The sequence below is a fragment of the Nematolebias whitei genome, chromosome 12 (assembly GCF_014905685.2).
Source record: "Nematolebias whitei isolate Nwh7 chromosome 12, NemWhi1, whole genome shotgun sequence".
NCBI classification, from domain to species: domain Eukaryota; kingdom Metazoa; phylum Chordata; class Actinopteri; order Cyprinodontiformes; family Rivulidae; genus Nematolebias; species Nematolebias whitei.
This window is the reverse complement of record NC_056509.1, coordinates 36,542,561-36,569,754: the sequence shown is the minus strand read 5'-3', so window position 1 is coordinate 36,569,754 and position 27,194 is coordinate 36,542,561. Positions and strand designations below refer to the sequence as shown.

The following is a 27,194-nucleotide window of genomic DNA, read 5'->3' as shown; positions in this document are numbered from 1 at the left end:
ATTCATGCTTATTCCCTTCAATTTGCATTTTAACATCTTCTTTTCCTGTGACTGCTTTCTGCATTGATATATCATTCATTTTTTTGTGTGTGTTGTAGACTTTCTACTCTGTGTAGTCTGATGCAGTAAGGACTGCACAATTATTAGTACCGGTAACTATTTTAGACTTTTTTTTTTTAGGGAAAATTGACCTACCAATAATCATAAAACATTTTCAGTCATGTTTTGTATTTATGTTTTAGCTCAAACGTGTATATAAATTATTAATAAAGTACAAACGTGGAGTAACAGCTGCTCAAACGTTTAACAGGTAAAAACTTTTTGAGGTGCAGTCAACCAAAAACTAATATGACTCCAAAATGTGGAGCTAAACTGGTGCGGGCATGTTGCAACAGATTAGTAAAAAGGAAAGTTAAAAGTTTAATGCAGTCTATTTTCAAACCTAACGGGCAAATGTAGAGTATGGTTTTAATAAGAAGGCCATGCAAATACCTAAAACACGCCAAAGTTGACAGAAAAATTATCTTAAATCTCACGTGATTGTTGACCGCACTAACAATTTCTAAGGCAGTTTGTGTTCTCAAATCCTTATCAGTTCAAATGGGTTTGATGTGTCCCTCTGTGGTTGATGGTGTGCAATCTAGAATTTTGTGACAGCATGAACTTTGCATACTTACTAAACATAAACCATTATGTAGAAAAGCAATATTGTAAAAATGTTTTGAGTCTTCCCTCATTTTATAGCCTTAAGGAGCCAGACTTTTGAAAAATCCCTTCAAGTGGTCTTGATCAGTAGCTGTGCAGGGTTCTGAAGGTCTTTTACAGTTTTTCTTCTGGATTTTAGCATTTGTGGTTGGCAGATTTTCTTTTTAAATGTATTTATCTGCAATTCCAAGACCTAGTGCAACCTTAACTTTAAACTTAAATGTTGAAATAAATTGTGCTAATAAGAGGCTTTTCTTGTCTTTTGTTTTTAGACGACTATAGCTACCTGCCTGATGTGTTACCTCCTCTTCCTGAAGTCCCGGACTCTGGGTCAGTCCTGAGCTCCGTTGACATCCAAGCCCGCTGCCTTCGCAACCCGGCCTTCCGTCACACCGCCTCACGCTACTGCTCTGCCATCAGCATGGACTCCTCTCCTGACAGCGTGGAGCGACCCATCAGCTACAGCTCCACGTCCTCCTCTGCCTCCTCCCGGGACAGTCACTGCTCACTTGGCAGCCGATCCACGCTTGTTGCAGCCCCTCACTGTAACCCCATCACCTTGGACCGTTACTCTGGGGCAATTCGGCTGGAGCTGGTCCCCGCGAGGCAACTGGGATGTGAAGAGAAAGACGACAGAAATGATGGAGGAGGCCGAGGGAGCAACAGACAGACTGTAACAGAGCATTCAGAGCCTGAGCAGAGGCCAGAAGGAGGAGAGAGGATGGGCTCTGTGCAGGGCCCCAGGACGTATGTGGACCGGGTTGTACAAGAGATTATGGATACAGAGAGAACCTATGTTCAGGACCTGCGCAGCATAGTAGAGGTATGGAGCTAAAATCTAAAGGATTATAAATAATATATCAGAAATAAAGAGTTTGTGTAAATGCAACCCTTTAGTAGTTTAGAGTTATTTAAAAGAACAGTGCTCTAGTAATGATTGTAAAGATGCCAGCTACAGCTAGACCCAGTGGTTTGCACTCCAGTTGATTTATAAGCACATTGTCCCAATATCTGAGGTTTGGAGAAGTTGTGAAAACTTTTCATCCATTGCACATCCATTTTGTTACATACAGTGTAACAAAAGGCGCAATATCTTATTTTGAAATGGTAATAAGGGAATTCAAAGACATGAATAGTATATTATTCAGGTAAAGAGCAAATATTTCAGAAGTGCACTCCTCATCCCATTGATTCTGACCAGTTTAATGTAAAGCCCATCTTTCACTCTTAAAAATTACATGATTCCAAGAATGGGAGCCACTGCTTCCATACAATAAGGTAATGAGGTAATTGAAATTAGAGTATGTAGTTTCTCCTTTCCAAGACCTCATTTTTTTTCTTGGAAATGAAAAAAGAAACATTGCTGTGAAATGTCTCCTTGTCATGACCCTAACCCATCATTAAAAGTGTGCAGTCCTGACCTTGTCTGTTTTAGGGAGAAAGATAACACCTAACCTTTAGATAAAGTCACATCCTTTTTGTTTGTATATATTTCATGTGAACTGTGCTGCTAATTACCTGCTGGGAATCCAGATATTGGCCCGAGGCTGGGGTTTGGTCAAGTTACATGACACCAGCGCCTTTGTCCTGCATTCACAGGCACACATTTGCTACACGCACACTCGAGCAAACGTGCTCATTCTGTGATGTTGGCTTTGAACTACAAGAACACACATTGCCTCTGGTCCATGCTTTGAGTGGCTTTGTTGAGGGCTGGGTGTAGTGGTTTGCATCAAAGCTCGCTCTCTTTTCTCCTTTTGTTTCCCTGTTCAGCTCTTTCGTCTGTACCCTGTGAAATTTAAAGAGCTGAAATGCATACATGAGGCACACATTACGGGTCCTACCTGTGCATTGTGCAGTTTGATTGAAATGGGCTGTGGTTAGAAATGACAAAAAGTTTTTGCAGGAACAGACTCATTGTTTGACCTTTACCCCCCTTTTTTTTCTGCCTTGCTTCCACGCTCCATCCTGGGATGATGAACCACTGTGTACGAATCTTTCTTATTTGCATTTGAAAACTTGAAATCAAAAAGTAGCATTAGCAAAATTCATGTTCTCAAAAACAGAATTGTGAGTAGAAGAGGCAAGTTTTTTTTCTTATAGTTACAGTACGTGTCGCCCTTCTTGACTAATGCATCACATTCTCCTTTGTCTCTCCTTTAGGACATTCAATAGAGAGGAAATCTGAAAAGGATTTTAGGTCAAAGACAAGAAATATCTAATTTAGGTTAGAAAAACATTGGGGAACGCGTAGGAGCTAACCTGCTCTTTCTCTACAAACCACCTAAAGCCATTAGCGAACCAGACCACCCAGCATTTGGACAGTCTCTCTTACATGGCAGAACCAGATCTTTGGGGGGGGAAAAAAACTGCCTTTAGTCTTTCTGAACTTCTTCTCTAATGCCGGTTCCAGTGAGTACAGCAGAGATAGATTGCACTGATTGTAGCTAAGAACAGGGCTTTTACATGCACAGCATTGACCCATTTATTATCAGAACGGTTCTGTGTGAGTTGTCCTGTGTTTCTGCTCGAGCTGCTTCCTGCAGGGAAAAAGGTGCGACAGCCCTTACAAATATTTACCCAGACTCCCCTGAGTTCACCTGTGTATCATCTGTCAGCAGCATTGTTGTTGTGTTTGCTTACTTTACATGTTTTTTTTTTATATATATATCTACTGCACTTTGAGGTTTAATTTGACTTTTCTTGCTTTGCATGTGCTTTCTTTACCCACTGTACAATGATCTCTTTAGGCCTCTTACTCCTTTGTGTATTTGGTGTGTTTTTGTGTCTGTGTTTAATGAGCTTATTAATCCATCATCTAGATGGCATCGAGAAGACTGAACTTCCTTTCCAATCTTCCTTTCTGCTTTTATAACTGGACTGCATAAACAGGTCATTTGAAGTTGAACACAAATTTAGAAACAATCTGAAAACATCAGCTGGTCTGTGGAAATACTCAAGGAGTGAGATTTGGTTGTTTGCACTTTGCATTATCTGGAGTAAACGCTTCCTACTGCAGTGTCGTGTTACGGTTATGTTTTAGGGAAAGACCGCTTGAGGTTAATGCTTAACACATGAAAGTTTCAGGTTTGTACCTGTTATGTCTGATGCTTTTAGTAGGAGTGAACCTTGAGGTGAGTGCATGGGCTGCTCCCAGCACTGAGCTCACTGAGGCTGAGTGTGATGAGTGAGCAGGTCAGGCCGGGTCAGATCTTTGACCCTGCGCCTAATAAAGCATCACCTTACATAATACAACCTATAGTCAACAAACTCAAAACATGACCTCCTGATCTGACCCAGAACATAACCACCAGTCTGCCTGTAGGCAGGACTGTCATTGTTTCCTTCTGTAACTCAAACCCTTGAATCTTGACATTTTGTCTCTTTAACCCCTGACCAGGTGGGAGAAACAAAAACTGGCTTTTGCAAATATACTAAGAGGAGATGCGCCGAATAATTATTTCATAACCAGACTTTGACAGTTTTGGGTTTGACTGACTTGACTGGTCAATCTGATGCTCAAAAGTTTGATTTGTTGTTTTTCTGGTCAGTGAACACACCATAGCTAATTGGCTAATTTGTGCTAATAATAACATATTTTTGATGTGGAAGGTTGTACTGAGTAAAGAAAACATTTTTTTCTTTCTGCGTCTTGGCTACTAATGATAATGGATAAATTAAACAATATAAAACTGAACCAGAAGACTGAACATAAAGAAAACAAACTGAAGAGAGTCAATATGGAATATGTCTCTGCCCCTTTTTTTTTTTGTAGCTTAAATGTTGCAGGTGATGAAATGATTGCAGGGTGTGTTTGTGCATGTTGAGGACAGCCTGGTGCTCTTGGATATGCCCACTTTCAGGCTGGTTTGAAACTTTATTGAGCTGCCATTAGAACACTTTCATTCCCTGAAAAATAATCCTGAAATAAGCATAATTTGAATCGTGTGTGCATCTGAGTGTGTGTGTACACACACTACCGGTAATTGCATTTTTGGTCAGGTTGGCAGCTTTTGCTCGCCTGCAGGAACAGATACCATCAGAGTTCTGGTTGAGTCAGACAAGCAGGAGACATTTAATAAAAGGGAGAATAAAGGCAGATGGTGTGTGTGATCCCTTCGAGCCTGGTTATATTTGTGCCATCTTTGCCTGTCTTAAAATACAAAGACGTTGCACAGGAGGATCGTCATTTTCATGGGGATCAGTTTGTTGATTTTATTCATGAAGCATCAAATTTTAGTGTTGCGCAGCCAGCAGTTCAGATTATCTTGCAGTAAAACAAGAACGTTTGTCTAAATGCCACCTACACACACATAATCCAAAACAATCTTTCTCACATCTGCTCGTCCACCTTTCACTTGTTTTGCAGGGCAGACGGATACCTGAGGTTTTGTTTAGTCGCTATCTACAGTCATATCAGCATGCATCAGTAACAGATGTTATTCAAGCATTAAGATAGTGAGTTAAATCTCCTGTTTTTCAGCTTTTCAAATCGGTTTCTCCGCAACTTTAAAGCTACTTTAAAGCTACTTTAGAACTGCAACAAACCTCATGGTCTGCAGTCTCATCAAGCAGTTTACACAAAACAGAAACAGTGGGATCCATTTTTTTTTTTGTTAAAAAAGGGCTAATGAGTGTTGAGAATTGCTTTCTGAGGCTTATTTTATATTTTAGTCTTTCCCACACACTTTGGTTTGAAGATAACAAAAATTCTTCTTCCGAACGTGAAGCATATAAATAAAGAAGGTGAGGGGTGAAAGCAAACTTAAAAGCTGCCATAATAATCTGTTTAGATGCTGAAGGAACTCCAAGGATGAATCACTTCTAACATTTTCTAAAAAGATGTAGTTCGTGTGGACTTTTATCATATTGTGATTTATTATTTGTTCAACACAGAGTAAAGTCGAGGTAAGTAAAGTTTGATGTCAGCCCTAAAATTTATACACGTTGTAACCTGACTTATATTTTTGTCTCTGCAGGACTACTTGGAGTGCATCAGTAATCAGTCTCGACTGGCCTTGAGCTCTGAGGATAAAGGTTCACTTTTTGGCAACATCCGTGACATCTATCACTTCAACAGGTACCACATACCCAGAGCTGCATACTAAAAGATGTTTTCACGAAGCTGAAGTGAAATTTTATTGATTATATTAGAAATCTGTTTATTCCAGATGTCTCAGTAAGTGGTTGTTTTGCACATGAATGAGGCACAGTGTCAGACTGCGGTAGCTCAGCCTGTCAGTGTCAGTATCAATGTCTTCTAATCCTGAGGCTGCGAGTCCGAGCCCAGATTGCATCAGGAAGGGCATCCTGAGCAACACAATTCCCAAATCTTTCATGCGAGTTCACTCGCTCTGGCGACCACTGAAGAAGGGAACTGCCGAAAGGACAACATCAGACCCCTTACTGTAAAGCATTCAATTTACATACACATTTACAATTTACAAAATTTAAAATGTCTAAATGTAATCTCTGTCAAGAAGTAACACACGATTACCCCTCGCCCCCATGACAGTGCTAATAAACTAAAGATATTGGGCAACATGAAACCTGGTTAAGACTGGCATCAGAATCCAAATGTGAAAACAACAGTTGCTTAAAAACACACCCAGACTCAAACAATGAGTTTGCACTAATTGCACAACTGGGCTGAGCACCTTGTTTATTTCCAGTGGCAGCCAGGTGTGTGTTTTCCTCTTCCCATACCTCTTCAAACTGTGTGCTTCTGACTTCTATTTCCAGAAGATGTGGCTAGTTGAGCATCATTTATGGTAATCTGGAGACAGACATTTTCTCCCACCTATTCATTTCTCTGCAGCTGCACTCAGACAAACCAGCCAATAAAAGGAAGCATAACAGTAAGTTTAAGTTGGTCACAATGACCTCACGCTTTAGCCACGAAACAATAACTTCAGCAGCAGCCTTTTTCCACTGCGTGCTCTTATACACACATACACAGCTACACATGGGAGCTGGCTATAGGAATTCACGGAAGTTTCCTTTTTGTTCAGGGCTGAGTGCCGTAAGACCCAAATTTTGTGCTCAGAGTGACTCTTGAGCCTAGAATCCACAGCGATTGTTGGGACTCCGTTTTTATTCAGAAGGGAAAGGTAGAATAGAAAGCAGGTCGTAAAATGTTAAATCAGATATCTTATTTGTGATGTTTGTTTCAGGGACCTTCTTCATGATCTTGAGAAGTGCAATGCAGACCCTGTGGCCATAGCAGAGTGCTTTGTATCCAAGGTAAAGATGATCTTACACTTATATGTGTCCACATCATTGTTTTCAGCATTAGAGACTAATTATTTACATTTTTTCAAGGTTTGAATTTTTGATAGGTGTAATTCTGTAATCTAATAGATTACATAATTACTAATACCAAGCGAGATATTGGTACAACTTTATCTAAACTGCCCTCAGCAACTTCCCATCTGAATCACTGCTCCTTTTGTTTGTGTGGTTCAGCTGTTATTTTACAGCCAGCCTTCATTTGTCTATATCCCGCAATAGGAGTTTGCATGATCATGTCCCATGATAGTGTGCAGCATTCCAGCACTTCCTCCTAAACCCATTACATTCCCTCCCTACCACACTGCAATTACCCCCAATACCACAGAGCAGCTGTCTGGCCACAGAAAGTCACATCTTGTGTCATAAACTCCCAAAATACAGCAGCTGTAATTGAGACAAACTTGTTTTACTGCAGCCCACATCACTTCTGCACAATTAACTGAGATCCATAACAAACAAGCATATTGATGTCTTGTAAGCAGTTGATTAATATTACGAGAGCTCTTCAGTGTAATTTTGGATCAACTCAAACTTAAAATTATCAAATCTCCCAAAGCATCAATTTTACTTAGATTAAAAACGTCCATCCCTGCCATGATTGGATTTTTACACCAGTTTGTTTGATCAAATATTTAGTGTTTTAGCCCATCTTAAATATCTAAATATCCATCCATTTTCTTTACCTGCTAGTTCCTGTTCAGGGCTGCAGGGAATGAGAGTCGAAGAGTCAGAGATTCTTTATTCCGTAGAGTTTGGTCCATGCAGACAGATGGAGGATCATGGAGACAGCCGCCATGACAGGCCTGAGCCCAAGGCTGGAAGGACTGAACCACGATGGCAAGACAGCGACACAGAAAACTCCACAAGTGTTTGTCACGGTCATACCAGTACTGTGGATGTGCATTGTAGGTGCAAAAAAAGATTAAGACAAAAACAACAGGAACAAACAAAGATCAAGTTCGCCGGGAGCCTGTGAAGCTGCGACTCGGCTGAGCGCGGCCATCTTGGAAGTACCAACATCACCCATCTCCTGCGGTCATGAGGAGAAACTTAAATATCTTACTTGATCTGTAAGGTATAAGTAACCGATAAAGTGTGACAACACTGAGATACCTACAGATATCTCCAAATGACTTTGCGTAACAGTCACGTCCGATACCAATTACATTCAAAATTAGTAAGCAATTGTCCAAATTAATCAGCTGACTGATCGTCAGTCTACTTCTATCGCTGTACTTTCTCAAGCTAACCTAGTTCATCTTTAACTCTGAATAGTACTTCGGTGATAATGGTTGCTAAGATGCAGAAAAACAACAAAAGCTCCTCTTCACCTTCTGGAGATGTACAAACACATTACTCTTCAGTAGCCAAATGTACAGCCCAGCAGAGCATTTGAAGAGCAGCTATAAATCTCTGAAGTAATTGGCTATTTATCCTCATGTTCTCTTCTGTTCAACCGTCCGTTCTGTGCTCTGCTGAAAATAAGCCTTTAAAGTCTTGTATAGGTTGCTACATGTTGATTACAGTGCAGAGTGCAATTACACAAGACTTTTTGTACTCCTTGTGATTAGCCATGCTGCTGACTCACTCTGGTCAGTTCGGCCTTCAGAAATAATCGCATCAGCAAAACCTGGCATGTTATTACTCTGTTATTAAATTGATGAGCGAGCTGTGATCCATATTGAACTTTTTGTCTCTTTCTGCAGTGATTAATGGCCCGAGCTCCAGCTCGTTCTGTATAATTTGCATGGAGAGAATTATATTTTTTATTTTCCACATGAATAGCAGCTGCACAGAGTTCAGAACGCTCACATGAGATGATTATAGGATTTAACATGGCTTGTATATGTTCCCAAAAAGAAAGCGTGTTATAGATGTGTTATTTCAAGATCTGCTGGGTTTAGGTTCAAAGAATATGTGCTTGCACGCTGGCGTCTGCATACATGCAGCCTTTGCAGAATTTGTTTCCCGTAGAGCCTTTTATGTACTTTGTGGTCTTCTGTTTTTGGTACAGAGGGATATTAGGAGTGTGTATTGGGAGTGTGTGTCATCAGAAATCAATGGTGGCACATCTGGTAGTGTTTAGGCCTGGTCTAAGGCTGCAGCCTGCTCGAGACAATGAGGAGGAGGAGGAGGAAGAGAGGGACTCTGCTCTTCAATTTAGGAAAGGTTCCCACAGAGAACTTCAGGCCAGCAGTTCAAATGAGTCTGTGTATTAGTGAGCTTCAGTCTTAGTATATTTCGTTAAAAATATTGTTTATATACACTTTTCTTTGGGCATACACAGTGTTATATTTACTTAGCGGTAAAACTCGAACTTTCACACATATCTCCTGTCTGCACTGTACATTTTCCATGGTTCAGTTAACTGTTTGAGTGCCTGTTTGTTCTGTGCACATGTGTCTAAACACCAGGACAGACTTCTGTCATCTGCTTTTTGTTTTAGATGTTGCTTCCTGTGTAAGCTGTCTGCAGCCTACCCCCCCACCCCAACAACACTCACACACACAGCCACAGACAAAGTGTTTAGTTCGATTCCACGTTATGCAACAGCAAGTTCATCTTATAAGAGCACGAACTGAAACAAGGGAACAGTTGAAATTTTCCTCAAACGATCAATGAATAGAAAACATGAAGAATGCTGCAGAAATAAAAATGAGGCGAAATCCTGTTTGATGTGAAGATGACACCAAAGAAGTTCATTCCAGCTTTGATAAGTCATGCTGCCCGTTTGATGCCTTTGATGTACAGAGAGGTATGCGAGGTGGGAAAACGTGTCAGTTAAAGGGGCGGCGATGGGGAATGAGGGGCTGTTTAATCTAACCGCTCAGAGCAGTTGTGATAAACGGAGAATTAAAGGTTGGGAGTTCGGCTAATCATAAGCTGCGGGGATGAGTTTCAGTTAGGATCCATGAGTAAAGGAGAGTGGATGCCTTGTCTGTGGGCCCAGAGCATGTAGGCAGTAAACATAAAATAACCAGCCAGTAAAGTAATTAAAGCTGACACGAGCCAGTGAAGGTACAGTAAAACACTGAGGTACAGGACAAAAATCAAGTAGATAAATCTTGAACTTCAAAGTGCAGCTTGTACCTCAACGTAACCTCAGAAACCAAAAGTGCAAGAACATGTACTGTGGGGTTACTTTGGTTTTTAGTCAATGCTCCACAAAAAAAAAAAGGAAACTTTTAGAATCAGTTTTGTATTTTTGCCAGGAAGTTTTTTTTAACACTGGAGTTTATAGAACCTGTACAGCCATACAAAATGGTGTATAGCACAATAAATGAATAAATAAATAAATATACAGTGGTCCCTCGTTTATCGCGGGTGTTAGGGACCACACCCACCTGCGATAAGTGAAAAACCATGAAGTAGGGATACAGTAGTCCAAGTTCAAGTTCAGTTCAAGTTCAGTAAAGTTTGTCAGGACATGTACTATGCTACAATCACACTCACTCATCACCTGTTACTCCCAATCTCTCTCCTTAAATAAACAATTTAAATCTAAATACTGTAACATTTTAAATAAACAATCCAGGCAACATGGATTGTTTATTTAAAATGTTACAGTATTTAAATTTAAATTGTAGAGAAGAGAAGTGCAGCAGGACATCGAAGGGATGACACACAGCTTCAGCTCTGCAGCACGGAGCAGAAATGCACTTCTTGATCAATTACACTGAAACAACTGAACATTTAAGTTCTAAAGTAATTTAAAAAATAACTTTTAGCACTTTTCTATTTTGTGATTATGACGATTTGACGATGTGTCATAGTTTGAATTATAAGTTGGAAGACAAAATTTGATTGGGGCAGCTGGACAGCAAAGGGTTAACCATTCACAAAGCTGAGGCAGCAGTAGAAATGTGTGCATGGCAGAGAAGGAGATCAGCTGATCAGCTGCAGGATGGAGCTTTCCCCTGCACTTGTGGGCTGCACACATGGTGCAAAATCATTTAAAATCATTTATTTTAAATAAACAATCCATGGCTCATCCATCAATCAGCCAATTCTGTTATATCCAATCTTATTTTGAAAAACCACAATATAGCAAATCCATGATGAACCGTGAAGTAACAAGGGACTACTGTAATAGACAAAAGTTGGTTGTCACCTAGGTTGTTTAGATCTTTGTATGTTCTACATAAAATGTTTCATTTGATTTACCTTTTTAGCTCATCCAGATGTTCATTGTTTTCAACTAGTTTGTTTAATATAACAGCTTGTAGTGATGGATGTCAACATAAAATCTGTGTTAAATGTAGTGAAAGAAGTATTTGTTAAGAGAAAACACTTCTTACAGCTAATTTGTTCTTGCTGTGTTCTTACAGAGCGAAGAGTTTCACATTTATACCCAGTATTGCACTAACTACCCACGGTAAGATTTTTTTTGGTCTGTTCTGAAGGCTACTGTACAGCTGTTATCCTGTCTTGATCTCACCTCCGCATGTGGTCTTCTCATCATCTTGTATAGCTCCACTGTGTGTGTCATTCAACCAGTTACCTTTTACTCCTCCTCGACAAACCAACTTCGCTCTGTAGAGGGCTCCTCAGCAGGAGTCCAACTGTCTAAGAACAGTTGTTGTGCCTCAGGGTCTATCCACCTCCTTTTTCTTTTTTCCTCTTTCCATTCTTTCATTGTGACAGCTACCCTGCTGACAGACGGGGAATTAGGGTTGTCACCTTATCATACCCAATTCTGTTAATGTTTTATTCTGCTTTGTGTGCACACTTTTGTGCCTTGGGACACCTGGCTGGAATAATGTGTGTCAGTGTGTACGCTGCGAGTGATAAAACCAGGCTGAAACGTGAGGCTATACTGATGTGCACCTGCCTAACACACCTCCTCAGGCAGCGAGTTTTCCTTCCCGGTGTACGTTAAGAGCTAAACGCAGGCGGACAAAACCTAATGTAATGGGGCCTAATTGAATGCTGATTGTGTTTGTGTGCCGTCGTCAGCTGTTTGTGACAGACCTTCTCCCCACATCCGCACAGCTGATGACCCCCCATGGAGGTCACACATGACACACACAAGGACACACTTGCAGATGAACTCACCGAGGCTGCAGACGTATCATGGCCATACAGAGCTCTGAGGTCGGGTTTCCTTTAGAACAATGTGAGGCCTGTGTGGAGCCAAACTGGAATTTAGACATGCAGACACACACACACATAGACACACACACAGACACACACAGGGCAGAAGAATGAGACAAGTTTGCAACTGTCTGTTTCCACTGTGCACACACACACACAGCCTGTGTAGCTTCTGAAAAAGCTCTTTATTCTTCAGCTCCCACAGCTAAGGAGCTCCACTGAGCAGTAAATCTAACGAGGTTGTAATGTGCTGCTCTTCTGAGGTTGCACATTTTACTTTACATTGGCTTGGCTAACACGCTGAGCCTCAAGTCTGGCAGTTAATGTGACATTTGAGGCTGAAATTGGGCTTGAAGATCAATAACTGTATTTACAATCAATGGAAGAGTCCAAGGGTTGCACAGTGGAGCAGTGGTGCTACGCAAGAAGGCCTTTTGTTCCATGAGCTGTTGTTTTAAAGTGATGCACATAGCAAACGGTGTAAATGTAAATAAAAATGGAGTGCAATGATTTTCAAAATATATTTTATTCACAATGGAACAGCTAAAATATTGTGATTAAACTAAGAACTTGTACCTTTTTTAAATGGTAATTTTGAATTATTCTCGAAATTATTTCACAGTAAGCTGTAGATATAGAGATATTCAAAGTCCACAATCTCATCTTGAGGACAAAAATTTTTGAAATTGTTCCACAATTTTTAGACAATTTTTCATAGACTGGTAAACCTCTGCCCATCTTTACTTCTGAGAAATTCAGCTTCTCTAAAATGCTCATTTTTTACCCAGTCTTCTTATTGACCTGTTGCCAGTTTAACCTCATTAGTTCCCAAATGGTCTTCCAGCTGTTTCCTATTTTAACAATTAGTTTTACAGCCTTTTGGTGCTCCCTCTCTTGTCTTGAATATTGCTTCCATCAAATTCAAAACGATCTTACTACGATAATCTAGATTATTAATAAAATTAATTACCCTAATTTTCACTAAATATGGTACACTTTCTTACTTTAAACATTTATTATGTTTACTATGTTCAACTGTGAAAGGAATTTGGGTTTATGAGAATTTTTGCATTTGGTTTTTATTGACATTTTATACAAATTCCCAACTATCTTTGAATTAGGGTTGTAATTAGTTATTTTCAGAATTACTTTACAAGCTTGTGCTGTACATTTGTTAGATATTACCACTAGGCCTGTCGCGATGAACAATAAATCAATTAATCAATTAATCACATGATAAATGAAAATTATCGACCCCATTTTCATTTATTGTTTCTTCGTGTCTTTCTTTCTACTGAAGACAATGGATGACAAAATGCTCAACTCCGGTGCTCTTCAATGACTCCTCCCTTTCTCTTTTCTCTTTAAAATTTGTTTTAACCGTCCAAAATCACATTTTTGGATCATTAAAAGCAGCTAAGCTGAGAAGCTAAACTACGAGCTAAGCTAACAGGCCGACCTCGGGGGAAAAAACTTCCGTCTTATCAAAGCTTCAATAATTCACAACTTGTGCCTTCGTCTAAAAAGTTGTTTTTCTCTGCAAAAAGAAGTTGAAAACTTGTTTACTGATTTTTTTAATTAAAGGTTTTGTGTGACAAATGCTATGTTAAAGAGCTCAAACCACCCCGACTGTTTGCCATTTTGAGAACCGAAAAACAGGAACAAGAGATTGCCCATGTCACGTCAAGGGACCTCCCTCCCATTTTTCTAAGAGACACGCTGCTGCTGCTCTCACTATCCATCCTTTGAATCAAACTGTCTTATACTGCCATCTAGTTGTCAAAAAAAGGTACTATACACAAAAATTAACCAAAATTTCTTCCTAAATGTTGACAATAATTACTAATTATTGTCAAATATCAAACAATATTATCGTTTATCACAATAACTTCTGAGATATTTAATCGCCCAGCAAAATTTGTTATCATGACAGGCCTAATTACCACTAGAAATAGATTAGTTAATCAATCGACTGACTTGAATCAGAATGTGAAGCTTCACCAGCAGCTGCTACAACAGCATACTGTAACACTTTTTTAACAAGAATGCTCATTTATGTTCTGTTTACGATTACAGGTTATTCTGCAGGTTGTTTAATATACATTTATTTAAGTTAGGCAATTGTTATATTTTGTTAAAACAAAACATCAAAAATAAAATTAATTGTTGTATCACGGCCACCGATTGCCCTGATTTCTAAAAATTAGTATCAGCCAAAGAAAAACTCATAATGATCGACTTTTAATTAACACTAAATGTTTTAAAATGTTCTAAAAGTTTGCCTCACATTGTATCCCTTTAAGCTTTTTTTGATTCAGTCAGCCAAAGTGTTCAAGTCTTCATCAGGGGATCATCAGATCATCACTGCTCCTTTTCACCTAACTGTCAACCTACGATTAACCGTAAGTCTGACATCTTATTTGCCGTGTTCTGTCTCCACAGGTCAGTGGCTGTGCTCACTGAATGCATGAGGAACAAGGCGTTGGCCAAGTTTTTTCGTGAGCGCCAGGAATCTCTGAGACACTCCTTACCCCTCGGCTCCTACCTGCTCAAGCCAGTGCAGCGGATCCTTAAGTACCACCTCCTGTTGCACGTAAGTCTGTCTGCCAGCTGTCTTTGCATATACACACAATGACGTAGAAAAAAAAAGAGGAGCAGGCACACACTTGCAAGTACAAACTAATGATTTTATCTATATTGTTACAAATGCACATGTCTGTTTGACTCTTCTTCAAAGTAGAAGAGCCAAATGTTCTGACAGATGGTGCTCAGCGTGCATTTTCCTGTAAATGTCCATGTTGCTTGCATTATTATGAGGGTGCAACACAAACAAACATTTATGTGTGGATGCAAATGCTAACTCCAAGCTTGTTTACTGCAGGAGATAGCCAACCATATGGAGAAGGACACAGAGGTCTACGAGGTTGTGCAGGAAGCCATCGAAACCATGCAGAGAGTGGCCTGGCACATCAATGACATGAAGAGGAAACACGAGCACGCTGTTAGGCTGCAGGTACCAGAAGCGCTTGCTCAGACACGCTTTCCAAGTCTTCCACCACCTAAAACAGACACTGGAGGTTAGAGCCCTTTGAGGAGCCCTCTTATTGTTCTGCAGAACAGTACTGTGTGAACTCTGTAGTGTCTGGCCCTGTTCTCCCCAACATCTTACGCAAGACACTGCATTTTCCAGTGGGCTAATGATGGGCTTGCATAAGGAGCAGACATAAAAGGAGAGCTTGTTTCTTTTATCTGCTTGGGAGATGGGACGGTCAGACGAACAGAGGAATGTGTGAAAACATTTCATCTTTAAGTGTGGACCAAGTATTGGAGAAGACCCAAGAAGAAGTTTTCTTGGGTTTATCTGGATTGTTTTTTCATTACTTTTAATCCTACAAACACTTTCTAAGTGTATCTGTTAAAAACTGGATTTATTATTTAAATTCTATTCAACCCATTCCAAGATGGCTGCTGCAATCAATGAACTTTAGCAAATACAAGAATATTTCAGTCAAATTTCCAGATGTAAAGCTAATTTTTTTTGTGTGTGATAGTAGCAGAGAGTCATTCCCAACACAAACTCCAAGCACTATTAGATTATGCAAAATCTTGATTTGAAAACTGGGTCACAAACCAAAAAAAGCTTCATGAATTTTATGTGGTTAAACCACTGCTGAAGATGTTACTGTGACCTTAAAGTAGCAGTTAAAAGTCTTGAGTGCAGCTTTCACTCACATCTCCTGCAGCCTCTACAGCTACGTGCTGAGATGAAGAGCCTCTGCCACGCATTTCTTTAACATAGAATCGACTTAATGCCAAGTTCACATAATATTTTTTCTATTTAAAAGCTGAGAAAATAAAGTTTGAACCACTTAATAATGTATTTGAGTTGAGAGGAAGTGAGTCAATCAAACTTTGAAGTAGAGGAGTAAAATAATTAGACTGTACCATTTATTGATTCCTCCCTGATCTCCACTCATGCTGATTTATAATCTGTGTTCATTAGTGTGACTAAATTTTATATGTGATGAAAATATATTTAAAAACTAGTATTGGTCTCTCCACTGGGACCCTGTGTACACAATTTTATTCCACCACATGTATACCACATGCGATGCCAATGACAATAAAGAACCTTGACCTTGATTTCAGTCTTGAGTTTCACCAACTTGGACTCAAACGCCTGCATAGTTTTTTCACAGCTACCGAGCCCGCCTGACTTTTTTTTTTTTTCATTCAATCTTTATTTATACAGGTTAATCCCATTGAGCCTCAGAGACTCATTTACAAGAGAGACCTGATTTCTTTAACAAAGAGTGATGACAACATTAGATAACAACGACAACAATAGACAATCATAAAAGAGGCATACAAATTTAATTTTTTTTTATCCAAATTATGTTTTTGTGTTTTCTTTTGTAATTTTATAGAAATCATTAGCAGCGTTTTGTATTTACATTAAAAATTTTGTTAGCTGTGGTAACATGTAAGTCTCTATAAAAGGAATAAATAAATAAATCCAGTAAACTGTTTTGTCTGACTATGAATAAGATATACTGAGAAAAGGCTTTTTTTTTTTTCTCAAGAAAATATAAAAACAATAGTTCTCACTTCTATTTTGGCCTCTTATTAAAATAAGTCTGATCTCTTCTAAATTCTGACAAGACTCATGAGAAATCAGAGTTGGTGGCTAAAGCTTTTTTCCTAAACCAATTATCAATAACCAGTAATCTTTTCTTTTTTGTGAGCTAAGCATCTTGTTACAGTCCTAATTGCCTGCACATGTTAGTTTAAAGATTTGACTAAAAAGGCTAAAACTTAAATGTCATTTATTTTTTATTTGGTGATCTGTTTAAACCTTGTTCATGAAAAGCAGCAGGTGGTATGTGAGCAATGCTAAATCTTTAACCATTTTTCTCCGATTTATTTTTGTGTGATTTAAAAACATCATTCCGATCAATAATAAATTTCGAAGTCCTGCAAGCCAAAATCACATTTTTTTCTGACGGCCATTGTTGTTTTATAATAGCAGTTCCTGTTTTGTGTCAGAATAAACACAAACATTCAAACTGTGACTCTTTAACCTCGTCCTTCCTGCAGGAAATCCAAAGCCTCCTGACCAACTGGAAGGGTCCCGATCTGATCGGCTACGGGGAGCTCGTTCTTGAGGGAACGTTTCGTCTGCAGAGAGCCAAAAACGAAAGAACCCTCTTCCTGTTCGACAAGCTGCTGTTGATTACCAAAAAACGAGAAGAGACGTACACGTACAAGGCTCACATCCTGGTCAGTCAGACGACTCAAAGCCCTAAAGAGACACCGATCACTGGTGAAACGTTTCGGCTTTTCAGGCAACTTCCTGTCTGTGTCTTGCAGTGCTGCAACCTGATGCTGGTGGAAGTTATCCCCAAAGAGCCACTCAGTTTCAGTGTATTTCATTACAAGAATCCCAAGCTGCAGCATACAGTCCAGGTATAGAAACACTGTTGCCTAGTAGTAAAAGTTGGACGCATTTTGATTGTAATTACATGTTTGGGAATTTTCTGCAGCTAGCAGCAGCGTTGTGCAAGAATCTGAACGTGTGATGATGATTTTCAGGCGTCTCATTGTTTTGCGGAGATGTCGCAGAGCTGCTCAGACATGTTTGGTGTTTAATGGCTAAAGGCCCTCATTGTTTTTACATAACCGCCGGGTTTGGGATGAGCCCTGAAAAACAAAATAAGTCTAGTGTGTGATGTACGAAGGTTATACTTTAAAGGAATCATCTTGCTGCATTTAAAGTGCATCTGTGACCTGATCCTCTTATCAATGTGTTGTGCTCTGACCGCCCCCCCCCCCCCCCCCCAAGGCCAAATCCCAGCAAGACAAGCGCATGTGGATCTTACACCTCAAAAGACTCATACTTGAAAACCATCCTGCCAAAATTCCTGCCAAGGTAAGAGGAGCTCATCTGAGATATTTAGTAGAGTTTGTTGTTGTCACTCCATCCTAAAATAAAAAAAACTCCACTTCTGCTCCTATCTTTATTACGTTCTGATTTCTTCATTGTCGCTCGCCACCAACATGGTTGCATGTGTCTGTTAGCAAAATATCCAATGAATCACTGGACTAATTTAAATAAAACTTGCAGGAGGTAATCGTTGGATCTACATCTACAACTGATTAACTTTTGAGGTCAGCTCAAATAAAGATGGCTGCCATACCCAGCTAACCCTTAATCTTTTTTAAAAATAAATATATATAGACTATAACTCAGTCAGTTCTATAAATACCAACCTAACATTTGGCGTGCTAATAGCTGAGGCTAATCCTCTGGGCATTAACACATTGTACAAGTATTTTATTAAAATTTAATTAAATTAAAAATGTTCCATTAATTATTTTGAATCAACTTTGTTTACCTGTTTACAACATATCTTATCAACCACTGGACAAGTTTTAATGAAACTTACAGTAAATATTCAATGACCGCACATCTACATCTGAGTATCTTTTGTATTAAATTTAATAATGATGGTGACCACAACAAATCTAAATTAGCAACACAGAAATGTCTATAACTCAGTCATTTTTCAGATATTGACCTAAAATTAGGTGTGGTTGTTGCTGAGAGTCATTCACAACACACTGAAACGGGCACATAATGTTATTGTCATGGATTAACAAAACCGCTACAACTCTTGTAATTTCTCAAGATAAACTGAGCTTAGTCTAAAGTTCAGGCACCAAAGGTGGAGGGAAATATGCATTTCTTCAAGGAGTGCTAAGCCCTTAATTTAATCTGCATTCTGCCACAATCGGTCATAAACCTCTGGCCAGATTCAGGAAGAAACTGATGGATTATTTATCGGTTCACTGTCACTGAATTAAATGTAAGGTTAATGCTGTACAGCTGCCAACAATGGTGCAAGAGTACTGAAACAAAACAAATGATCATTTACAAAATATAAAGATCAAGAGTACATATGTATGTAAATGTATACATAAAAACGTGTACACTGTTGTAATATGTGCATTTTCAGTTGAAACTGCTGAAGGTGAAGCAGCTTTCAGACTGGATTAAACTGAGTGGTTCTGTTTTTTTATTTTATTTTTTTAAATAAATAGAGCAGAAGGAAGAAAAACTTTTTTTTAAACTGAGCTACCACTAACTTCAAGACATTAAAGTGTGACTCAGACGGCATGTTGTGTTTCTTTAACAGAAGTCAAAATGTTTGGAAATTACTCGTTTTACTCTAAAATCAGTTGTAGATACAAGTAGAAAGTGGAGTAAAGCTGCATGAAATATATAAAATAATATTCTGGTAAGGTACTTACTACAAAAGTTAAAGCGCTTAGAACTTTGCCAATACTGTGATGTCGCCCCACCTAGTGGTCAAAACATTTTATTTCCAATAAATCTGACAAATTAACTCTTGTTTTGTTGAATTCCAGGCCAAACAAGCCATTTTGGAAATGGATGCAATACGTAAGTGTTATTTTACAAGACTTTTACATGCACTTAATGACTGCTGTTTGTTAAAAACCTACCCTTTATATTTGTTATACTCTTTACCATCAAAAGTTAATTTCATTAGATTTTAATTATTGATTTGTGTGTGATTATTATTATTTTTTCTCAGATCATCCTGGTTTTCACTACAGCCCTGACAGCGACAAAAAGGACTCTCCTCAAACTAAGGAAGGCCCCACTCCTCGTAGAGGACGCAGAAAAGGTGAAAAATGGCTCATTTACTCGTTCATTCACTTCTTTAAACAGGGAACTGATATAACACGGATAAGACAACAAAATCAGCTTTTCAGGGAATATCACATTCATTTCAGTCAAACATCAGGTGCACGTTGTGTTTAACACTAGATGATGAGGTGAACTAAAGGTTTTTCTGTGTTTGCAGAGCCCCTCTCCAAATTACTGAAGAATGCGAGGCAGAATGCTGCCAACACCGATGGTGAAAAAGTGAGTTCTAATCCGTTTTAAAGGATCACTAACGCAGAGTGTATTTATCCTGCAACTTGCTGCTGTTTGCTTCCCCAGAGAAGCAGTTTAGGTGCCAGCCTGCTCTCTCCCGTGTCCCAGCTGGCTCTGGGCACTATAGGCCGCAGCCGGAGTCTAATCAACCAATCACAGGAGTCCCTGGATCCTGGAGACCACTATGATCACAGCGATAGGGAGGAAGGAGATGAATCCCATCAGCAGGATGCTGATGATGAAGATGACAGTGGTTTGGTGAGGTTTTTTTGTTGTTGTAAAAATACAACAAAACTGCACATTTTCTGTGTTTTAAAAATGATTTCAAACATGTGTGAATAACATGTCCTTGAGAAGACGATAACTTTGAACATTTTTTGTTCAGGGAGGTGGAAAGAGGCTGAGAGTTCCTGGCAAAGGCAGCAGGAAGAGGCTGAACCCTCAAGCGTCTGTTGACAGCATTGAGCAGTGGAAAACTTTCAACATGAGCGCTTCAGACCTGCAGGTATGTTATTAATTCCTAACTGGGCTGTTGTCATTAGATAATGCCTTTCAGCTTCTTTGGTTTTCTGACTTGCACACGTCATTATTTAAGATAAGATAAGATAAGATAAGATAAGATAAGATAAGATAAGATAAGATAAGATAAGATAAGATAAGATAAGATAAGATAAGATAAGATAAAACTTTATTGTCCACCAAGGTGGAAATTTTCCTTCTGCTCTCCAACCATAAAATAAAACACATTCATACAATCAAAAATATCAACAATTTGTGCGTAGAATAAAACACTTTGCATACCATAGATAAATATTATAATTTGGTTTGGTTAAGAATGGTTATAGCACTCAGAATAAATGACTTCTTATAGATGTTCTTTGTTGCCAGAGGGATCCTGTAACGCCTTCCTGAGCTCAGAGTTTCAAACTGACAAAAAAGAGGTTGGGTGTTATCTGCTAAAATATTCCTTGCCGTTCTTTGTTCTTTCTGCAAAAAGTTGAGACAGAGCTTGTTGTGGTTTCCCCACGATTTTACCTGCCATTGAAACAAGTCTTAAAAGTTTGTTTTTTAGTCTACAGCTCAGATGACAATACAGGCAGGGAGGTGAAAAGTTAAAACACTCTCAACAATTGCCTTGTACATAAGCTCTAAAGTATGCTGACTAACCCCAAGACCATTATCAGAGTCAGAGATTCTTTATTGTCATTCGCAACATGTGGTACATGTGGTGGAACGAAATTATGTACACAGGGTCCCAGTTACATCCAGCAATAAAATGTAAAAGAAAAACAATGATAACATCTAAGATATGAACTAAGAAAAACATCAACTAAATATACACTATGCACTAATAGCATAAAAACATTACGTCGAACAGCAGCATGAACATGAGTCTGTGAGCGGATGAGCACGCATGAACACATCAACAATGAAACAGATCAGCAGCAACATGAAACAGATCAGCAGCAACATGATGTGATTTTTCACAATGATTATTCTGCTTAGAGATTCATGAGTCTTAACAACCTCAGGGTAGAAGCTGTTCCTCAGTCTAGTGGTTCTTCACTTAATGCTCCTCAACCTCCTTCCTGAGGGGAGCAGGGCGTAGCTGCACAATCATACGTGAGCAGCGTAAACAGGAGGGGGCTCAACACACATCCCTGAGGAGAGCCAGTGCTGAGGGTTATGGTGGAGGAGGAGAAGTTGTGGATCCTCATTGACTGTGGTCTGTTTGTTAAGAAGTCTAGTACCCAGTTGCAAATGGAGGAGCTTAGTCCTAGTGTGAGTAGTTTGTCCATCAGGGTTTGGGGGATCACGGTGTTGAAGGCAGATGTAAAGTCCACAAAGAGCGTACGGACGTAAGTCTTTCTGCTCCAGGTGGTTGAGCGCAGTGTGGACCACAGAGGAGATGGCATCCTCTGTCGGTTCTCACGGTATGCATACCGAAGAGGGTCCTCGTTGATGTTTATGGTTGTTTTGATGTGAGTCATGACCAGTTTTTTGAAGCATTTAGCGACTATCGGGGTGAGGGCCACTGACTGATAGTCATTTAGACCAGTCACTGTAGAGCTATCCATCCATCCATTATCTTATTATCTTATTATTATTATCTTATAATATCTTATAATATATATTATAATATCTCATCTTATTATTTTATCCATCCATCCATTATCTTTACCCGCTTCTTCCATTTTGGGTCACGGGGGTCGCCGGAGCCCATGTCCAGCAATCACTGTGCGTGGGGCGGTGTACACCCAGGACAGGTCTCCAGTCCATCACAGGGACACATAGAGACAAACAACCATTCACTCTCTCACTCACACCTAGAGACAATTTAGAGTTACTAATCAGCCTAACATGCATGTTTTTGGTCTGTGGGAGGAAACTGGAGCACCTGGAGAAAACCCACACATGCACGGAGAGAACATGCAATCTCCACCCAGAACGGCCTCCAGACTGGGATTTGAACCAGGGACCAGCTCTCTGAGCAGCAGCAGCTCTACCAGTTGCGCCACCATGCTGCCCCAAGACCATTAAGTTTTTTTAAAAGATAAAGTGTCTGTGAACATTTCTTAAATGTATACTCAGTGTTTTCAGCAAAGGTGTCTGACTGTCCAGGAATGACCCTAGGTATTTAAAATTTGTCACAGTTTCAACAAGTTGGCCATCGAGTGAAACTGGCTTCTCTTTAAAGTCTTGTTTAGGGCATATAATAATAATTATTTTTTATTTCTGTTGTCTTGTATCTCAGAGAGCCAGAGAATCCTTAGTGAGGGAAGGAAGCCACCACCCACCGCTCCGCAGGACGCCTCGCGTGACTGAGGAACCTCCAGACTCCCCCGTTCCCTCTGTTATAGTCACAGAAACTGATCATTCAGTGCAGAACATTTGGGCGGACCATCGGGCTCGCAGGGCCATGTTCCCCACCCGCCAGAGAACGATGCAGCCTGACGACGAGGACGAGGACATCTACCAGATGTTTGTCCCTACAGAACCGAGCGCAGCAGAGCCAGAGGTGGCCTCTGAGAGGACAGAGACCACCTCCTCGCCCAGAACAGCCCGACCCTGCAGCTGGCATGTGGAACAGGTGCCCGCGGTGCAGGTGGACCCTCCATCTGATGGTAGCAGAGTCCTGCGGAGGGCGAGCAGCGCAGGAGAGAAGGCTACAGATGCTCGAGAGAACACCCACCATGATCAGGCTGATCTCAGCAATCTGGAAGCAATTCATACGGAATCGTCCAGTAACGACATTTCTGGGTCGTCCTCAGCCGAGCAGCTCACCATAGATGATCTTGAAAATGTTTATGATAATATCAGCTATGAGGATCTGAGGAGCATGGGTTTCATCAGGAGGGACATTGATGAAAGCCAGATGCAGAAAGAGACGTCTTCAAATGGTCAGGCTGTTCAGGCGACACGAGGAGAAAGTGCTCCAGCGGTCGGAGACTCGCTGATTGGGCCAGACAGTTCATCAGAGAGCAACCGGTCCTCCACGCAGGAGCTGAAGCCGTGTGGGAACTTTGAGCTCCAGATAGCAGAGGAAAACATTTATGACACCATCTGTTTTATGGAGCCACCATCGGCTGTGAGTGAACGGGCTGAGCAGAAACAAGAGAGGGACGGTGAACAAGAAGGTTACAGAGGCTTTTTTCCAGAGGAGAGTCTCAGCGTTGAAAAGAATGAAGCACCAGAGGCTTCCAGTTGTGTCCCACATTCCTCGGAGCCAGATTACTCTTCCTCTCCTACTGGAACTTTTCTTCAGAATACAGAAAAGATGTCGGAGAACAGTGATGAGATTTGGACCGACTTCGAAAACTACATCAAGAACAATGAGAAGAAAGCTGATCGACTTCCTGCTGCATTCCCTGTGAGTGCCAAGGAGTCATCTAAGAAGGCCTCATCTGTCAGAAACAGCCCTACAAAGAGTCCTCCGGTGGTTAGTTCTCACACCATCAGCCCCCCATCACATCAGCCTAAACCTCCACCTGTCACCTCCACGCCTTCATTCACCATCCCAGTTATCAACCTTCCTGAACTTCAGAGTGAAAGCACCGCTGAGGAAGAACACCACAGTCTGTCTCCTGCGTCCCGCCCCCTTCCTGTCACCCCAGAGCCCCCCACAGGCACGGTGAAGAGCATCCGAAAGAGACTGGCCCGGCTCAGCAGCGGCAGCTTCCGACTAGAGGATGACGATCTGGTGGAGCTTCCTCAGAGAAACGCCTCTCAGAGAGACGGCGCCTTCAAGGACCTCCAGCGTCTGTTTCCAGGGGAGCTGGCAGGACTGGACTCCCCACTGGTGTCCTCCTCCCTCCTGCTGGGTGAGTCTGTGGACTTCCCCCTGGAGCTGATGGACAAAACCAAGAGCCGCGTGTTCTTGATGGCCCGACAGTACAGCCAGAAAATCAAGAAGGCCAACCACCTGCTGCGCATGAGGAGCATGGACCCTGGAGACGCCTGCAGTCGGAGCAGAGCGGAGAAGAAACAGATAGACCTCGCTGCCATCTTAGAGGAGAAGAAACAAGGAGGTGCAGCTATAGGTACTGTAAAATATGTATCTTCTTTTAATGACAACAAACAATATGTGTGAGAGCTTCTTTTCAGTTTTTATCTCAAAGTCCTGCAAACCAAATATGTGGCTTGATTTGCACTAAAGGACATCAGGATGTTCCTTAAACTAATTCTGGTGAAAACAGACGTTTTTTATGATAGTGATGTTTTTAGTGTTCCCTGTGGTGCAAAAAATATAAAATCACACATATGTATGTATATATATATATATATATATATATATATATATATATATATATTAGAGAGAGAGAGAGAGAAGAGACATTTTAAATTCTTCCCACACTTGCAATATTCTAAACAATGTTTCTAAACTCTAAAGGCTCTAAAGGAGCACAGCATGTCATGATTTCAGCTCTGCCTCCGTTGCGCTCTGCCAAATGTCGCTCTTGTCCACGCCCACTTATCTGCTGCAGAGCAGAGATCAGCTGATAAGCTGCACGAAGAAGCTTTTCCTGCAGCTTAGGCTGCACACGGGCTAAATAATTTAAAATAATTTATTTTAAATAAAAATTACACGCCGGTCATGCGGCTCATCCATCAATCAGCCAATTGTGTGTCATGTCCAATCTTATTTTGAAAAACCATGATAGAGTGAGTCTGCGATAAATGAACCGTGAATTAGCGAGGGATTACTGTAAAACAAAACTTAAAAACATCCCAATATTAAAAAACAAGAAGAAAAGACATAGATAGTGTTGGATTATTATATTTAGCATCAACAAATCACAAACTAAATCACAATATGAGCTGTTGGTCTTTTAATAATGTATTTTAATAATGTTTTATTTGGGTTTATTTAACATCGAGAAAAATTAATTGCTTATTTTAAAATACTTTGATTCAGGTTTTATTTTATCACAAAAAACAAAAAAAACATACGTGAAACAGAAACGTTTAACAGTTAAATATTTTGGCTTCGTAAAATCACCTCAAAAATAATCTTTAACTTTGATTTTATTGCATTTCCCCTCAAATCTAACAGAAAAAAGTTTTAAACTACCTTATATTAAATTTTTATTTCTGAAACGAATACCGGTGCCTGGGCAGGGGAAAAAAAAAAAAAACAATGGAAAGTGTTGAAACGAAATCCAACTTGTAAATTATTAATTTTTTTTTTTTATAATTTCACGTTTTATTCCTGTAAATTTCATTTTTAAAATCCTGACTTATTTTCTTTCTATTACAATATGTATAAACATTATATTGCAACATAACAAGGATGGACCTGGACAGAGATGTGTTTATGGTCTTGTAGCCTCCAAATGACTGAAATGATTAAATTCTGCAAGTTTCTCGGTGAGACTGAAAAGTTTAAACAGACTTGTTGTTTTTCGTCCTCAGGTGCAAGGATAGCTGAATACTCTCAGCTCTACGACCAGGTGATGTTTAAAGATTCCCTCGGTTCTGCAGGTCAGACCCCTGCCCCCCAACATCACCCCCACCCAGGGCTGCCGTCCTCCCCGTCGATGCCAGAGACCTCCCTGGAGGAGGACTGGCTGCTGTCCACCTACAGCAACGGAGAGCTGGCGAGCTTCATGTCCTCCTCCAGTGAGGCTCAGACCAGCTCCGGCTCTCAGCGCAGACTCACCCACACCTGCTCCATCCCTTCTCTTAAGGCCACCCCTCCCTCCCCCACTGCTCCGGCACCGCAGAGGTGGAGCTCGTGCATTTCGGCGCCGAACGACGAGGAGGAGCACGTGTACAGTACCATTAAAAGACATCCTTCCTTTAATGCTCCCTCCTCAAAACCTTCCCCGGCAGGTCGGTGTCAGTCAGCCGGCTTTTTAAGCAGCACCCAGCAGGAGAATCACCACCAGTCTGGATTCAGGTGGAAAGGACCCGATGTGGATCGAAACCCTGACAGACTCCGCGGCCCCAGTCTGGGTCGAGCCGGTCGGCAGAGCAGCCTCCCAGAGCAGTTCTCTCTGGGCCAGCCGGACCTCACCTTACATGATGGCCAACAGGTCATAGTCCTGAACCGGGATTCTGCTCGGAGCGCCACCCAGAACTACCTGGCCAACTTCAAGGACAACGGGGAGGAGGACGACGACTACGTAGAGATCCGCTCGGAGGACGAGAGTGAAGCAGAGCGGAACCGGGTGGGCCAAGGGAACAGCAGCTCAGCGGCCCCTCCTGCTCAGAACCGAGCTCTCGTCCAGTCTCGGAGTCTGCCGTGCACTCCGGCCCACTCCTGCGACCCGTTGAGGTCTTCTCTGGACCACGAGCATCTGGAAAAGTACCTGTGGAGCGAGCCGCAACAGAACCAACCCAACATCGTCCAGTCACTGAGGGAGAAGTTTCAGTGTCTGAGCTCCAGTAGCTTCGCCTAGGAACTGTAGCTCTGTAGATCTATGAGCACGAGGGCCAGGGCTGCTCCACCTGCAGCGCCCCACATCTGCTGAACGGTTCTTTGATCGCAACCACGTTTGTAGAGAAACGAGACCAAACTTTGTGTTAAAACGCTTCAACATTATAGGCTGCTGGTGGTAATGGCCAATGACGTCAAAGCCTGAACGAGAGCACTTCCAGAGTTCTGGGCTCTAGTTTGACTGAATGGATTCTTTTTTAA

General features: G+C 40.8%; 1 protein-coding gene across 1 annotated transcript; it reads left to right on the top strand.

Moving 5' to 3' along the window:
• Positions 1-1,099: 1,099 nt before the first annotated feature.
• Positions 1,100-27,194, top strand: LOC119418250 (pleckstrin homology domain-containing family G member 1). Its single transcript, XM_037685512.1, has 16 exons — positions 1,100-1,528; positions 5,685-5,785; positions 6,879-6,948; positions 11,325-11,371; positions 14,533-14,683; positions 14,972-15,103; positions 17,188-17,370; positions 17,461-17,556; positions 17,933-18,019; positions 19,519-19,552; positions 19,707-19,799; positions 19,980-20,041; positions 20,120-20,311; positions 20,439-20,558; positions 22,809-24,594; positions 25,967-27,194. Exons 1-16 carry the CDS (start codon positions 1,127-1,129, stop codon positions 26,953-26,955), a joined length of 4,545 nt encoding a protein of 1,514 aa, XP_037541440.1. The 5' UTR covers positions 1,100-1,126; the 3' UTR covers positions 26,956-27,194.